At 33.1% G+C, this 18,021-nt stretch overlaps 3 protein-coding genes across 4 annotated transcripts; 1 reads left to right on the top strand and 2 right to left on the bottom strand.

Annotated features, from left to right (window-relative positions):
• Positions 1-1,198: 1,198 nt before the first annotated feature.
• LOC125205874 (MADS-box protein AGL42) lies at positions 1,199-5,205 on the bottom strand. The gene is made up of 7 exons (XM_048105044.2): positions 4,445-5,205; positions 2,242-2,317; positions 2,107-2,174; positions 1,892-1,991; positions 1,780-1,821; positions 1,650-1,691; positions 1,199-1,553 (listed from the first exon to the last, which is right to left on the bottom strand). The coding sequence occupies exons 1-7, from the start codon at positions 4,624-4,626 to the stop codon at positions 1,422-1,424; spliced, it is 642 nt and encodes a 213-aa protein (XP_047961001.1). The 5' UTR covers positions 4,627-5,205; the 3' UTR covers positions 1,199-1,421.
• A 7,951-nt stretch (positions 5,206-13,156) lies between these two features.
• Positions 13,157-15,713, top strand: LOC125204124 (2-oxoglutarate (2OG) and Fe(II)-dependent oxygenase superfamily protein). Of its 2 annotated transcripts, XM_089060365.1 has the most exons (5): positions 13,189-13,314; positions 13,717-13,842; positions 13,957-14,212; positions 14,403-14,619; positions 15,314-15,713. In XM_089060365.1, the coding sequence occupies exons 2-5, from the start codon at positions 13,752-13,754 to the stop codon at positions 15,434-15,436; spliced, it is 687 nt and encodes a 228-aa protein (XP_088916491.1). In that variant the 5' UTR covers positions 13,189-13,314; positions 13,717-13,751; the 3' UTR covers positions 15,437-15,713. The 2 variants fall into 2 exon arrangements, with proteins under 2 accessions (XP_047953143.1, XP_088916491.1); XM_048097186.2 differs by lacking the exon at positions 13,717-13,842 and having other exon boundaries at positions 13,157-13,314; positions 13,965-14,212.
• Positions 15,714-16,390: 677 nt separating this feature from the next.
• On the bottom strand, positions 16,391-17,888 carry LOC125198975 (Peroxidase superfamily protein). The gene is made up of 3 exons (XM_048097183.2): positions 17,629-17,888; positions 17,290-17,478; positions 16,391-17,134 (listed from the first exon to the last, which is right to left on the bottom strand). The coding sequence occupies exons 1-3, from the start codon at positions 17,836-17,838 to the stop codon at positions 16,571-16,573; spliced, it is 963 nt and encodes a 320-aa protein (XP_047953140.1). The 5' UTR covers positions 17,839-17,888; the 3' UTR covers positions 16,391-16,570.
• Between the last annotated feature and the right edge of the window lie 133 nt (positions 17,889-18,021).

Here is an 18,021-nt window from a genome sequence, read left to right as displayed (position 1 = left end):
AAAAAAGTGATATTTATATTTTTTGAAAAGGTTGGAGACATTTTAAAAAGAAAAGCGTGTCAGATATGAAGTACTCCATCCGTCCCAACTAAGTTGAGTCAAAACTTTTGGGCACGGAAATTAAGATATTGAGTTGAAAAGTAGAAAAGATAAAGAGAGTAAAATATGTAATGGAATACAGTAGAAGTGGTTTGATATTTTGTTTTTTGTAAAAAAAATAAAATGACTCAACTTAGTTGGGACATCCCAAAAAGGAATACGACTCAACTTAGTTGGGACGGAGGAGTACTATATGTTCATGCAAACAAGTGCAAAAAATTTAAAATTGTGAATTTTGAGTACATGAAATGTAAGATAGATAAATAGGTGCGATGGAATGAAAGATTAGAGTACAAACATTCAATAGCAGCAAATCCCACATATATGCATACGTGCCATTTTAGCCTTTTTCGAAGCAAACAAAGTTTGAGGTACCCAAACCACTACTTCATGTATCAATATCACCCTAATCAATTATATGAAAATGAATTATTGACATCTCTTACAAAATGCTATGTCCAAATTTCACGGAGGATTGTGTCAGTTATATCACAAGATGTTTTCTATAATTTGGGGTGCATCATCATGTTCTTGTGTGACCATATTTTAATACCACTTTTCCTTTTCAAACTCATGCGATCGATTCAATTTCCTAGTGATGATGGCTATGTTTCAGCTGATTTGGGTGTGTTGTTGGATGCAGATTGTAGATTATCCAATTCAAAAACTGACCAAGTAATTGAGAAGTATTTGGTAGAGAGTGAAAAATCAAAAGGTGGAGCCAAATGCTAATTAATCATAACATACTACTATTAATTAAAACTTCATATTGTGTGGCCAGTTTAAAAAGTTATGTGCAGTTTTGTGTATTATCTGACAATAACTTTTATTACTACTCCATTAAATACACAAATAAACAATAATTTGACTTGTTTGAAATCCCAAAAACCCAACAACACTATAGACCTCTCACCATCTTTCAAACAAAACAGCACAACCATCTTTCAACTCAGTTTTCCAAAAAAAATCAATATTCTATCAAACCTAGAGTTGAAAATATTTCTATTGTTAATTTTTCTATGGATTTTGAAGATGAATCATAGGCACAATATGGAGTACAGTACTACAGTATATTATAGTGAAAAAGGAAGATTAAAGATGCATCCAAAAGAATTTCCAGCCCACAATGGCCCAATTTATCTTAGGATGTCCAATCCCTTATACTAGTATTGAACAATGAAATATCCCATTACATTTTTATTTTGCTAGTTCTAATGGCCCACTATATATACTGAACAACAAAATACACTTATTTGTTTAACGTATATATTTACGATAAATATACTTGTCTATATGTATGCCATAAGAAAAAAAAAGCATTTTTATTTGCTAGTAAAAGTTGAGAAATCACGGGCTTTCCTTGTAGTTGGTGGGCCGATGAACAACTCGGTCACAACCTCCGAGCTCAGTGTGGTTTGGCTCTGACTCTCTCTTTCTGCTTCCCTAACTTCACACTGCACAATCATTCCATATTTTAAACTTAAAAATCCAACATTCATTTACAATCCAACATGGAGATGATACTAAATATATTGATGTAAAAAAGTTACCTTTTGGCGCAACTTGGAATTTTCTTCCAACAAAAACTTCTCCTGAAATTGCAAATGATCGAGTATACTAAAAATTTATGACGCTTTAAATACAGAAGCTAACACAAGTGTGTTGCATGCATGATCATACCTTTGCAAGTAGTTTTTCTGTTTCCTCCTTGTATAGTTGAGCCTAGAAGAAAAAAGTATATATTAGAGATAGTTTACACATAGATCATGATCAAATGGTATGATTAAATTACCTTTCTGGCCCTGACATTGTGTAGGCTTCGCTGGAGCTGGTTTTCGGTTTCGTGGAGCTCTTGCAATGAATAAGCTCCAAGGTTTTGCCCTAAAAGCTTCCTGTTTCATCCATATGCAATACAATAATACAACAGCTAGATGAGTTTATTAATTAGAAGGAAGCAACTTTTTACAACTTGTGAAAGAAGAGAAAAGGTGAAGAAGACAAGACAACCTTTGGGAATTCTCTAGTAGCTCTATCTTCTTCATCATCAACGCTGCTTCATGCTTTAAATACTGCAACTGAATTTTTACTAGATATTCAAATACATGCATGTAAATATAGAATTGAAAAAATAATTTAACAAACCTTCATGCGTTGTTCGACTTCATTGCCCCGCTCTTCTCTTGCACGTTCAAGATATTTCTCTATGGACTTCTGCATGCTAAAAATTATAAACAAAATTAGATTTGATGAAATATATTCAAAGTAAAGTGAAAGATTTATTCTCCATCAAATTCTATTCGTGTTTATAGCAATTAGTATGCGGACAACTACACATTACAAGCATCTTTAGTGCTATGATAAAATATACTCCTACTATACACTACTGAAATGCAGGTAAAAGTATGATGTTTTTATTGATCCTTGCATATACTATTAGATTTAAATTCTGTCCCATAGTTTTTTCTTGTGTTCAAATTACTCATGCCTTACTATTAAATTTCCTACTCCATTAGTACTATAAGGAAAGTAGTAGTAGTACTATACTGAACATGATTTAGAGTTATTATAAAAAATTGAAACTTAAGAGGATTATGCACATCTATATTTAGAATAATAAAGTAATACTAGTAACTAAGAATTGAAAGCTAATTATTTACAAATGACAAATTCTAAATGGAAATAAAGAACCCTACTTAATATTTGTATAATTAGTCTGAAATTTTTTTCTAAAAAAATCATGGTGAAACACAAATGAGACACCAAAAGTGGAATTGTTGATCTCAAGTCCTATATAAATAACTACCGTTGCTTGAAACCATAATAAAAGATGAATTTACAGTTACATGCAGTATAAAGCATGGTATTTACAAAGAAAGATAAAACGGAGAAATGAATAGGAAAATACCAGAAAAATATACTTGTAGTTACCTTATTAATAAACATATAATTGGTACTGGTTTGATCATGTATATGTTCTGATCTTCTTTATTAACTGATATTGGTAAACCAAATCTCTCTCTAACCTTACATTTTCTAAAGATATATAGTTGTATAATCATACATTTCAATTGCTAATTAAATTCTATTATAGCTATTTTATACTTTTATTGTATGGTAACTAAAATGATAAAAATCCAGTTCAGATATCAATATAGTAGCTAGTATCTTATAAAGTGAGAAGTAAGTGACTTCATGTATGTTTAGTTTACCTAAACACCAAAGGCAACCAAACAATCAAGGTAACACTTAAAAGTGATACTCCCTCCGTCCACTAGTAGAATATTGAAGAAAGTGGAACTTATACTGGAAATTTCTATACAACCAAAAATAATACCACTCCATCCGCAATTAAAATAATCACATACCAAACCATGCGTAGCTTCAAAACACTGCTCAAGAACTCAGATATTTTTCAAGAGCTGTGGTCAGATGTAATGTAGCAGAAGGTGGTAGCAAATACATATGAAAACTTTTCATTTATTCAGCCAACTCCTAGTCTAAGTGTACAATTAATGTTGGCAGAATTTTAAATCTAGTTACCGTGCACACCATATAAACCACCAACCAAGTTTCGAAGGTTTTAAGTACAATAATATTAGCTCATAAATTAGTATAGATGTGAATAGACATAGACAGTAATGGCTCATAAAAATTCATCCTAGTTAACGGCAGATTTTGTCATTTAATTGAGTGCTAATACACATATTTCAGCAGTTAAATGCTCAGGAAACATGTAAATTAATTCAACTACCCACTCAATAAAATATTCATCATAATCATTTAGGCCACACTTGAACTAAATTTAAGAAACCAATCTAATGTTATCGATGCTCCTAATTATGCATGAGAATTCCAAAACTTGCAAATGTTTCGAACTTGTAACCTAATTTATATTTTATTCATGTTGATAAAACACTGTGGTAAACTCCAATAAGGCAATAAATATCATTTTCCTCACTCCTTATAGGAGTAGTAGATAAAATTTGATATTAGACCCTTATTTTCTGAAAAAAAAGTACCTAGGCACACAGCCACATTGAGAGAAATTACTGTCCCAAATGTACTGAGTCAATATTTGAATCATCATAGGGATAGAACCATATATAACAGTGAATAAGAGTAGTACAATAGCGAAAGTGGAATTAAAAAAGCCAAAACAAGTGCACACTGATCAAAGTTAATCAAGAACATTAAATAATTAGTACTCCACTTAATCCGACTTAATTTGTGAAGGAACAAATTATCCACTCAATCCGACTTAATTTGTTGGTTGATTGCAAGAAAATGAAGAAAGAAATAGTACTCTTATGATTAAAAATGAGTGAAGAGCATAAACATAACTCACTTGGAGCTTGAGAACTCATAAAGTCTTCCTTTTTGAGAGAATATGATCAAAGCAACTTCTGCATCGCAGAGCACTGAGAGCTCATATGCCTTCTTCAATAGCCCGTTTCTGCGCTTTGAAAAGGTCACCTGCCTGCTTGTTGGATTTTCAATGCGCTTCATTTCCACCTTCCCTCTCACCATTTTCCCCCTCTTTCTGGCTATCAATCAATTTGATTGTGGGAAAGTTTTACAAAAAGGAAAAAGGATGAACTCCCATGAATCCCAGATAGAGAAACATGTGATGTGAGAGAGAGAGAGAGAGAGGGAGGGAGTTATATGGAGAAATGAGTGAGATATTTATGGATAAAAAATGAGAATTGTAGATCAGGAGATTGGGGGGGACCTTCCAATGACCCCTATAAACCCTAATTAATTTTTACAAGCCAAGAAATCAAAATGTGCTCAATCAAGGCGCTACAAGCTATGAACCCTAGATTTCTTTTTTCAAGAATTGACTAATCAAATTCGGGCAGGACTACGCCAAAATAGGAAAACTAACAAACGATAAAATCTTGTGCTAAAAAAAACAAAATCAACCGCAACAAATCAGTAGTACGGAGAAGAAGAACTTGAGCTGGAAACCACAATGGGGAAGTAGAGAGAGATACACTGAATAATAAGAACAAGAGAAACCATTTCAAGTTTCAACAATTGGAATGAGCCGAGAATATTTGAGCAACAAGAATAATACAAAGGGTTTTTTTTTTTCTTTTCAATTTTAATTATCTGACAATTATTGATGAAGACAATCTCTTTATTTTCATACCGCAAATTAAAGAATCCAACCTTTCCATATTGATCATCTATCAGCCCGGTCATCCCACGAAAAGGGAAAGCTACACAAAGAGGAAAAGGCCCAAATAAAAATAATAAATAAAAATCCATGTTTTGTTTTGGTTTTCTAAAAATGTTGTTATATTAGAAAAAATGGAACTTGACTGTTTAGAGCTATGGGAGGATGAGCTTGCAGAAAGAGGAAATTTTAATGATAAATGGAGGCAGTAAGTATAACATTAACATCATCGTACTTTGATGTGATGCATCAACGAATCCACTTCTGACAGCGCATCTTATTGTACACCATTTCGAAGCCAGTGGGCAATTGGGGTATCCCATATGTCACGTGGCTCCGCCTATTTGGCACAATTTAGAGTCTCCACAATAGTGGACTAGATAGCGCCCTAGCCGCCGGCAAGCTGCTAAGGCGCTCGGCTAGTCCCCTACTGTGGTGGGCTAACTGAATGGATGAAAATACAAACCCCAAGAGGGTGAGCGTGGACTAACCGGTGAGCGGTTGGTTAGCCAAATTTTTTTTTTTTTTTAATTTATACTCTATACTTACAACTTATTGCACTTATTTTTCAATACTCCTTCCGTCCCAATAAATATGCAACATTTGCTTTCCGGCACAGGATTTTATGCAGTGGTGTTTTGTGAGTTAATGAAGAGAGGGTAAAGTAAGAGAGATGAAAAAGTAGAGAGAGTGTTGTTTCTATTTTAGGAAACATTTCATTTTTATTGGGACAACCTAAAAAGAAAAACGTTTCATTTCTAGGCCTAGAGCATTGGTTAAGCTGTTGCTAGCCTATTGCTAAGTTGTTGCTTGGCTAGGGCAGTGGGAAGGGCATGATGATGTGGCAGAAAGAGTTTTTGGCTAGACTATTACTAGTTCGTTGCTATTGTGGATGCTTTGAGCAATGGAAGATACCGTTCCCTCAGAACGGAATGCAGTCGGCATATGTTGCATGTGTTTCGTGTAGTCTCAATTCCGAGAGTGAGGTGGTGGTTGTTCAGTCATGCGCTCACGGCCTTTCATCTAATGATGTCGCGATCTGAAGCCTACTCGCATTGTCGCAGACCCACGAAATTGCCTTTGTTTTGTTTGATTTTTTAATTTTATTAATTGAGGAAATGATTTTAAACATTATTAAAAAACGTGGAGTATATGTATCAAACGAATTTCTATCAAGTTGTTTTTAAATTTTGTTCTCTCTAGTATATTTTACTACTATTATCTTATTTAATTCAGGACTGTTTTACATTTCAAAAATCTCTTTTACCTTCAATTTTCTTTCTAAATTTTTGCTGTGTCCGATAGTGAATAGACCCAATAGTAAGTCAACATATTTGCCATTTTCATGTCGGACTTGGATCTCCTGCTTTAGCAAAATGCATAGTAGAAGTTACTGTGCACATCACCTATCTCCATTTGTTTTTATGAAGTTATACAATTTTCTTTTATAAAACAAATGGAGGGTGGTGATGTGCACAACATCCCCTGCTGTTCATTATGCCACAGCAGGGGATCCAAATCCCTCCATATCGGCACCCATGGGCGGATATATTACTCCCTCCGTCCCATAAAAGTTGAGACAGAACTTTTGGGCACGGAGGTTAAGAATTTATATTAAATAAATATAAGAGATGAAAAAAGTAGGAAAGATAAGTGAGAGTATAGTAAATGATGGAATAAAAAAAGAAACGTTTCCTAAAATGGAAACAACCCTATCTCTACTTTTTTTTCTGTCTTACTTTACTCTCTCTTCATTAACTCACAAAACAACACTGCACAAAATCATGTGCCGGAAATCAAATGTTGCATATTTATTGGGACGGGGGAGTATTTGAGTGTGTAATAATCAGAGTGTGTGCTAATGGAATGTGGAACTCATTTATATTATAATTTGCTTTATTCTTTGGATGCGTTATTACTTTTGGAAATGTCTAATAGAGACTCCTAATGCCGGACCCCCCCCAAATTCCTGGCTTCGCCCCTCCCCCATATGTCCAACATGTTGGAGGCGTCGACGCAATTGTTAGACAAAATCCAAATCATGTTTTCGGCAACCATCGAAGATCAATCTGCTACTCATGTTCCCTACTTTCCAGAGGAAACTAGGAAGATTTTTGAAATGTATGTCGACACTACGGATGATCCAACTATTGGAAACAACCAAAAAGTGAAAACTTTTTGGGAATATGTTGTTGAGTTGTTAGTTTTTCAAAATCTCATAACCGATATAATTCAAAAGATGGAGACAAAGAAGCATTAGAAACTTTTCTTTAAGTGGGAAACATTAAAACTAGTACAGTAAAGAACTGATTTAAGGAATGAGATTGTGAATGTTACAGCCTTATATAGGGCTGGGGAAAAATACCGAAAAAATGATATATTGCTCGTATCGTATTGAAAAATATCAAAAAATTATCGAATTTTTGGTATATCGTATTTTTCGATACAATACAGTATCGTATCGTAAGTTTTCGATATGATAACGATATGAATTTCCTTATATCGCGATATATTGTTTTATATCGAATATACGATATATATCGTATATATCGAAACATATTCAAATTTAATACATATTGAAGTTTAAAATTATAAATATATATAAATCCATTTAATTCATTCATATATTTAGAAAATATATATATGAAACCCTAATAAGAACACTATTTATTTTATTGTGTTGAAGTTTTATTAATTTTTGTGTTATTTTTCAGTTTTGAAATTATATTTTTCGATAAACAGGTATTCGATACGATCACGATATTGATATTATCCATATCGAAAGTTCGATATATCGAATTCGATATATCGAAAGTTTTGATACGATAACGATATGAAATTCTTTCATATCGATATTTTCGATATAAAACACGATACAACGTTTTTGATACGATCTTATATAGATGGTCAATACTACTAGTTAGCATTTATGAACACAAAATAACAAATTGAATGTTAATGATGAAGCCAAACTGTAACCAGAAAGTAATAATGGTGAATCACACAACAGTTTGTTGAATTGAAATGACTTATTTGGTTCGGGAGCAATAATGGTGAATCACAGAAATATTTTTTAGACATTATAATTATAATAGGTAATAAAAAACTAACTTTTGACTTACAAAGAGATGTATAGGTAGAGAGGACAAAAGAAGAAAATTAAATAAAAAACGAAAAAAATACAATTTAAAATTATAATCATTTGCTATTTTAAAATTCTATTATTAAAATGTAACTTAAGAATTTAAATATCGATAATTAGGTGTTAGCCGGCATCTATTAATCTCATTCTTTAATAATACTTCAATCATTTTGAATTTTGCAAATTTCTAACTTAAGTTTAACAAAAGTCATCTCCCGCTTGCTTGAGTATGATTAATTTTCTGAATAACTAATGAATACAATACTGGTAAAAAAAAGGAGGTACTGCTTCATTGGAGGAATGATGCCAACACATTTGTTGAATATATTTATTATTGCAAAAGCTTACTACTTTATTAGACAGCCAATACTTTAATTGAAATGAACTAGTACTACTACCTTTTTGGTATTATTGTCCTAATTCTAGAGAAGTTAATCAATACATGGAGGCATACGATGTGGATCAACTTGAAACATGCATGAAGACTATTATTTTTGACAATTTTCTGGATTTGGCTGTCTTTATTACTGCATTTAAGCAATTAATGAATCTACTTATGCAGGTTAATTTGGTATGGACCATCGTATTATAATATTGAGGGAACATCATTTTTGGTCCACGAACTTTGTCAAAGTATCATTTTAAGTCCGTGAACTTTGAAAATATCATTTGAGGTCCATCAACTTTGGAGTAATATCAGTTGAAGTACTTTTTTACTATTTCCAAGTTTTTTTGGACGAAAATACCCTCAATATTTTAAGGGTATATATTTTTAATAAACTTTTGATATACTCATATTTTTTATAAATATCTTTACTATATATTTTTGATGAATTTTCTAAATATAATTTGACCTTCAATATTATCACTTAATTTTGTGACATGCAAGAAATAATCCTTATTCAATTTTTTTTATTATTAAAGAAGTTCTATATTCAATTTTAAAATTCTTTAATATAAATAATTGAAGAAGCAATTTAACTTGCATGTCACAATATGATAAAATTATATTTAAAAAAATCGTCAAAAATATATTGTAAAGATATTTATAAAAAATATGAGTATATGATAAGTTTATTAAAAATATATACCCTTTAAGGTATTGAGGGTATTTTCGTCTAGAAAAATTTGAAAATAGTAAAAGAGTACTTCAAATGATATTATCTCATAGTTGATGGACCTCAAATGATATTTTCAAAGTTCACGGACCTAAAATGATACTTTGGCAAAGTTCGTAGACCAAAAAAGAAGTTCCCTCTATAATATTTACTTCATCCTAAAGAAATGTGCATTTTTTGGCAGGTTTTATAACAATATACTTATTTCATTTACTGCAGATAGTTTAATTTTTGTTCTTAATTTCTCAACTTACCACCACTAACTTTCTTCATTCAAGACTCGTTCAGTTATAAAATAATTACTATAACAAATGAAGATAATAAATGAAGATAAGGTTTATAAGTCAAAGCTAACATTGTAGAATATACCTTTAAAATGGAAGCATTTTTAAGTGAAGTACAGACTTTTACCAGTTCACGGGCCCAATGCTTAGTAGCTATAGTAAAACTTTATTATTTGATTAAAAAAAACCATTTTTCTGAATATATTTAATTTTCTATAAATGAAGCACCCTTTTTATGGCATGGATGAAGTGTCAAGTATTAATTGAAAATTTCCGTAGTCAGTATGTGTTAATTATATTCAACAAATGTGTTGGTATCATTCAAAGAAAAAGAAATCAAAATCTAACAAGTATAAAGTATAAACCACGCACCCAGGTGATCATCTTCTGACTTCTGTACGGGGCGGATGCAAAAATGACATCGATAAGAATTATATTTTCAAAATTTTATTTGAAAGTTTATTTTTGTAATTTAGATTATTAATAATGGTTTTGTATGATAATTTGCGTAAAATTTGGATAAATTTTAAAAATGAATAGAAGAAAAACATTTAAAAATTTAATTCAATAGGGGCTTATCTTGTTTATGTGGGTTCGTTCCCTTCACCCACATTTATGCATGCTTTTACTTGACAAGTCATAAATCCATGCTAATTACTCACATGAAATACAAAAAACATCATTTCAAATAATTTTTGCGACAGCTCATATTTAAGAGACCAAGACTCGATTCATTAAAAAATAGAGAAACTACAATATATAGGCATGTTGGATAAGTTAGTAATACCAAGATAGAGAATTATATATGGACATTTCTAATTGTTTGATATCATAGTTAAGCTTAACTCAAAGCCCAATATAAGACTAGGGCCCTATCTAATCCTACCAAAATTATAACATTAACCTTGTTTATGTATCTCACCAATTTGTCAAGTTAAGCCATGTTATTTAATATACAATACAAATTTAGATAATTTCTTTTCTATCAAACAACAACGGAAAAAAATCATATCTTTGCATATCTTGACATGAAGCCCGTATTTCTTATCTTATTTTACATATCTTCTCATATCCCATCTTTTATAGGTTGGATGTTCTTTCTACTCCATATCATAAAATTTAAATATAATAAGGTGTTTAATTTTCATCATTGATGAAAGATAATTGAACAATTTTTATTATTATAATTATTAGGATTTTGGATTTTTAAAAGTTAACTTACAAACCTGTCTAACATTATTAACTTAATCGTTGATTAATCATTTGACCAAATTAACATATCAACATGTCTAAGATGATCAACTTATCCCTTGATTAGTGACTATCAGTGACAATTGACAAAGACAGCCTAAAGAGATAGTTCGCTATAATTAATTAGAAATTAAGATACTGGTTAAATATCTAAAGTGTGGACCTGATAAATTATAGTATCACTTAATTTCTAGATGTGCAATAGATTAGTGCTAGCTTGATTTATTATCTAAAAAGCTTATATAGATATATATCATGATTATGCGAACTAGCTAGCACTCTAAGAAAAGAGACATCGTTGCTAGAAAAAATAATTTTATAACCCCCATTGCTAGGAGGAAAAGGTAGTAAATGTAAATTAAATGGTAATCAAAACTCATTAATTAACAAACTGATATGTGCACTCTATCTCAAGAATTTAAGCAATCAGTTTATGAACGGGTTAATTGCAAAAGAGAGACTATATTTATGGAAGATGCACCATTAAATTTTTATTGCGATTAATAAACTTTAAATATGAACTTGAAAATCCTAATTGAAACGGATACCATTACCATAGGTCCAACACAAATTTTTTGCATTCTATAAATTGTATCAACAATTAATAATACCATTTTCATTTGTAGTGAAGTAAACACATCCATTTTTTTCTACAATTGGAAAAATTATCAGGATCAAAGCATAAGCTTTTAGTACACACAGCCTCTCAATTAAATTTCACACCAGCGTAGAAATTAAAACCCATGCCTAAGTTTTTTAAGTTATTGAAATATTTTTGGGGTATCTATATTGCTAATATTGAAAATAAAAGTTATTATTGAAATTATTTATAGTGATAAGACCTTCTATTATTGAAGAACGTCATCTCCTTGATGTCATCATACTCCAACTTCGACTGCGTGTATTAAAATTAAATGATTAATGTACAAGACCAATAGTCTTGGTTTTAAGTAGGGGTTGGTCGATACGATATATCGTATTGAAAACGTTATATCGTGTATCGTATCGAAAATATCGATATGAAAGACGTTATCGTATCGAAAATTTCGATATATCGAACTTTCGATATAAAAAAATTTCATATCGTTATCGTATCGATATTTCGATATATCGTACCAAAATTCGATATATCGTTAAATATCGATATAAATTTCGATATATATCGATATATATCGATATTTTATTTTTGATATATATCGAAAATATCGATATATCGAAAATTTTCGATATAAAATGATATATCGCGATATAAGGAAATTCATATCATTATCGTATCGAAAACTTACGATACGATATCGTATCGTATCGAAAATTACGATATATCGAAAATTCGATAATTTTTTGATATTTTTCAAGACGATACAAGCGATATCATTTTTTCGATATTTTTCCCCAGCCCTAGTTTTAAGTCCACCGTAACAATTAAATTTCTGGAACAACTTGATAAATTTAACATCAGTTGTCAACAATATTTAATATGTGGGCACAATTACGTGAAGATTACATAATCAAAGTTAGTCATTTTTCAACATACGTTTTAATCAGAGTTTGAGTCATTTTTCCCAACTTGAAGCCGAAGAAATAACATACACATTTTAATCAAACCTGCGTTATTTTTCTATATACTTTTAATCAAAATTGAGTCATTTTTTCTACACACGTTCAGTTTTACGTTATTCTTCTTCATTTGTAAATTTAATTGAGAAAATGATAGAATTGAAAACTATAGCATTTTAGTTTTTCCCTCTTCATTTATAAAAGAAAATCCTTATGTTCCTTTCTAATTTATCCTAATCAAGATATTACATATTTCTACTTTTTGGTAACTTTCTCTCTCCAGTTAAAAGCACTTGATCACTTTTTTCTCTCTCCAAATTGTGTCATTTTAGCCGAGAGGGAGGAAGTTGTAGGAGAAACGAAAGGAGGAATTTTAAGGATGAGAATTTTCAAATTCTTCGATATCAAAAGAGAGAATTCAAATAAATTTGCTGGCAAACTAATGGGCCAAAGTTAGCCCAATCATCAGAATACCCATAGCCCAATAATCAGTTACATTGTGGCCCATCAATCTTCCAACGTTTGAAGGCATCTAAACTCAACGACCTCCAGAAAATGAAGAGAACAATCGGAGACCCAAAAAGAACAGCCATGCCAAACAAGAAATCAAAGTCCGACTGGCCATGTGTAAAACCTAAGTCTAATTTGAAGATCTCTCACCTCAAAGGCGATGATCTGATTACTGTGAGTTACCCTTTCCATTTATTCAACACCAATTTTCATTTACTGTATCAGTTTTTTTGGATAAATTGCTCTTTTGAAGATTGGATTCCACTCCCCCTTGTTTTTGAAAAAGTTTATCGGTTGCTGATTTTAATGATTGAATTCGCTAATCATGTGAAATAATTAATGTACTGCAGTTTCTTCTTCTTTTGTGAGGTTCAATTAGGTTTTGCATTTTATGCTGTCAGTATGCGTGCAACGGCTGTAATAGAAGCTATCCTGTTCCACGCTCTTTCTGTATTTACTAAATAGTTGCAGAATTGGGAATAAATTTGTTCGATTTTGTGATAATTTGGGCTGGATATGTTTAAGAACAAAGTTGTATCTCAATTGCTTATGTCTTTCTATTGATTTCATAAATAGGTTGTGATTTAAAGGATTTTGGACTTAGATATCAGATGATGTTGAGTTCTGAAATACTTTCGGCTGTATATACAAGTTGGGATTGGATTATAATTGGTCGGAGTACTTGGTATGACCATTTTTATGGTATTGGCCAGCTTGGTTAACAATAAACGCCATGCTTTGTATTTTATTTTACCTTCAGTTCTTTCGAACTCGTCTCATTTTATGTGTGTTGTTCTTCCCCTGTTTCTGTTCAAGGTATTCAGATCCAAAATTATCTCACCTCTGCCGAGTCAAAAGCATTTAGAGATGCTGCTGAGGCAATTGGTTTTGTTCACCAAGGGAGTCTTGGTCCCACAATGGGAGAGGCTTATAGAGACAATGATCGGATAGCTGTTAATGATCCTGCTCTTGCAGAAGCAATATGGAGTGCTGGACTCAACAAGTTCTTTTCAGATTTCAAGATTCGAGGAAAAGTTGCGGTTGGGTTGAATCCAAATATAAGGTTTTATCGGTATGTGGCATTTGCACCATCTGCAGACTTGGATTCCACTTATGTGGTCACTGAGACATTGTCTTCTACGATGCTGAAATCCTTTGGTTCAATGTGATCTTCCTGTGTGTTGTGCTTGCGGTGGCAATGATGTATCTGTATTAGCAGATGTCTATATGCTTGTGGTTGATCTTAATAATCTAAGTTACAGGTACACTGCTGGTCAACGATTTGGTAGACATATTGATGAGAGTGTTGATCTGGGAGAAGGAGGACGTACATATTATACACTATTGATCTATCTAAGTGGTGCCCCTGGTAAAAGTAAAGCCAAATCTAAAAACGACAGCAGCTCTCAAGACTCTTTGGATCCACTAGTTGGAGGGGAGACTGTGTTTTATGGCCCTAGAAATGCTTTGGTTGCTGAGGTACATCCTATTTAACTTCTTTTTTTGCCTTCAGTGGTAGCTTACATTTAAAAATTCTGTTAGTTCAATTCCTCTGTTGTTGTCTCTCTAGAAATGAATTGATATTTAGTTGATAAGCATTTCTTTCCTAAAGGACTTCAGGAGGGAAACTTTAATTCTATTTTTTTCTTGCCTTGCCTTGCCTTTGACAGCCCTATTCATAAACCTTTAAAACTCCTTCTCGTATCCTTGAAAACCTGTGCCTGAGATCCTAAGACCATTCCTACAAATTCTTAATCTTTTACTGAGTGTTTAAATACCAAAACAACTTTCCCTTTCATGTTCACTCATCTTGTGCTGCACTTCATATTATTGTCCAGAATGAAAACACTGAATCTCAACATTGCAAAGTGCAATGATAAAATTACTAACACTGGGTAAATCTTTAGTCTCTTTGGAAACATATGGCTGCCTCCCACTGTGCTATCTTCTCTACAGTTTTACACATGTTACACGCAAAATCCAATAAAAGCTTTATAAGTTCCTTGTATTTGCAATAAATTTCACCGCATAATGGCCTTACCATATTCACTAACTGAAATTAGATTAGTAGGATTGTTATGCATCTGAGATTAGGGAGCGCAGTAATTCCAACCAAATTATTTAGCTAATTTTGTTGCACATCAGAGATGATGGAACTATCAAATTTTTGCAGGTAGCTCCGACAGAAGGCATGGCTCTGCTTCACATTCATGGTGATAAGTGCATGCTGCATGAAGCTCGAAACGTGAGTAAGGGCATCAAGTATATCTTACGATCTGATGTAGCATTTGCTTGATCAAGGCATCTATAAGTCGCCATCTACGTTTGTGTAGATTTTCATTGCAATGCAGATATGCTGCTGGCGGTGGTTTGTCTGTATATTCGCCAAAGAAGACGTGAGTTTATTGGACCTCAAATTTATCTAAAACGGATTAATGTTTACTAAAGTGTACACTGAAATTACTCCTTTTTTATTTTGCATATGCGGTTGTATGATAAAACTACAACTTATTCAGTATGGCTCTGTATGTAAGACTGATGACACTTTTTGAAATTTAATGCTATTTCTCTTATTGTTCCACGCGCAACATCTGATCACAAACTTTATCTTGATGTGATTATATAACTTTTTGAAATCCTACATTTACGTCATTTGTTTTTATTTAACTACTACTCCGGATTAATGAAATGATAATGCTAGTTGTTGTAAACTATATACAGTAAATAGAAAATCTGATAACATAATTATTTTTGTTCAATGTATAATAGTACTAGTATTAAAATAGAAAGGTGAATTGATATTCCTCACCATTAATCTCTTATATCGAGACACCAATATTTTTGTAACAACGAATTCGACTCTTTCGTATCAATTATCGACACACCAACTGAACATTATCTCACTTCCTTTGTAGTTTGTCTCATTCGAGATGACTCATAACTAAAATTAGAAACTCTTTTACCTCTACTTTATTTCATTTCTCTTACTTTATTTTTCTCCACGTAACACACAAAATAAAACTGTATACAGTTATTGCCATGTAAGCAAGAAAATTGGGAAATTCACCATAGAAGCATTTTTGAATATTCTTAGTTAATTGTAAATTTTTTGTCCCCGTTTATGTTATATCACGGCAAACCTATTGTTCACATATTAAAAGAAAATTTGATTTTGAGAAACAAAATAAGTAACAAGGGAAGTGAAGTAACTATATCGCATAAAGTAACGGTAATAAGATAAGTAAAATAATTTCGCAAGAAATAATACGTGATTTATTATATATATGTGAGCGGGCGGGCATCAGTATAACGAGATTTATTAATACATTAATTTGACATTTATAGGAGTAGGATGGCGCGAAACGAGTTACCTCACAACTCAAAACAAAACAAATCAAAGAAGGAAGAAAATAAAGCAAAGCGTGGGTTCTCAATGAACAATTCTGCAATTCTGTCTCACTTGTCCAGTCTCAACAACTCCAACATTCCCAAGGCGAATCATGGAATCCGCAAACTCGTTGAAAAACAAGCCCTGATCCCTGGCGAACGCCTCCACCATCCACCGCGTCCTGTAATCCCCTAAAAGCGACTGATCGGAGACGAACACGCCCTCCCCGCCCGCAACCCTCCTGTAGTAATTGTTGTCGAAGATCGATGACGTGGCGTCCAGGAACTGGCCCGCATTCCGGTCTCTGTTGGGCTTGGGGCACTTCCTCTTCAGCTCCGCCGCCAGCTGCGGGTGCAGCGTGGGGTCGGTGTCGTGGGTGGCGCTGAAGTTGCGTAGTCGGCCCTCGAAGGAGGAGCAGTGCGAGAACCCCAGCGTGTGCCCGCCGGAGAGCGCCACCAGATCTTTCGCCGATAGCCCTCTCTGCGCGAAGCTTTGAATCAGCTGCGATGTGTTGGATGATGGCGATGGCAGATTTATGGTCTCGTTTGCTCTCGATATTTTCCCGTCTTTTCTCCCCGCTGCCACCCTCCACGTGGGCCCTCCCGACTGCAGTTGTTACTTGTTAGGGAACCATTATAACAACGTTGCATTTTAGGTTATTTTTATCTATAAATTATTCACCCTACCAAACTGCCCTTTAGAAGTATTTATCTCAACTCTCAAAAATAGCAAATTATATCTTTGGACTACGAAATTAGTACCAGAGCGACGACGTCTCTAGCTGCCACGGCTAATATATCAGCGCAAGACACTGTTTTGGGGCAAGCTTTTTCTAGCTTTGTTTTTGCGGCATCTATCACATAAAATGCAGCCAGTGAGAGATTGGGAGGGCCATCCTTCTCCGCTTTGTTGTTTGGGGTCGAATCCACCAACACCGATGCATCACAACCCTAATACGATAAGGTAAAATAAGAGAGAGATAGAAAGAAAAAGTGACTGAATTATCACAAATGGAGAACGAGTCTCACCACATTAGAAACAAAAATATTTCTAATTTTGAAAGTGCTTAACTATGAGAGACAGAGGGGTAGAGAGAGTACCCTGATGAAACAATCATGAAAGAACATTCTGAGTAAGCGAGCAGGGGCTTTAGGATCATGAGCTGATGCGTCGCGAACAGCTTCGAAGATGATACTTTCGGCTTCAGGGCATGTTTTGGCATAGTAATGGGGATCAAGAGCAGCTCCCAGCTGATAAATTCCGGCTAAAACAAGAAGAATGCTGATATAATACTTCATTTTTGAAACCATTGTGTATTTGCTACAGATATTAATTACTATGAGAATGATTGAGACGAGGGAATGTATACAGAATTCGGTGTGGTATATATAGCTATATGAATTAATAAGCCAATAAACTAATTAGTAGAGCAATATTTGAAAATGCATGAGGTTTTAGGGTGCAATACTTTTAAGTTACTCACTGATGCCAAG

This window comes from Salvia hispanica, chromosome 6 (genome assembly GCF_029641045.1).
Source record: "Salvia hispanica isolate PSC_SH4W2 chromosome 6, Shi_PSC_v1, whole genome shotgun sequence".
Taxonomy (NCBI): Eukaryota; Viridiplantae; Streptophyta; class Magnoliopsida; order Lamiales; family Lamiaceae; genus Salvia; species Salvia hispanica.
This window is presented reverse-complemented; position numbering and strand designations above follow the sequence as displayed.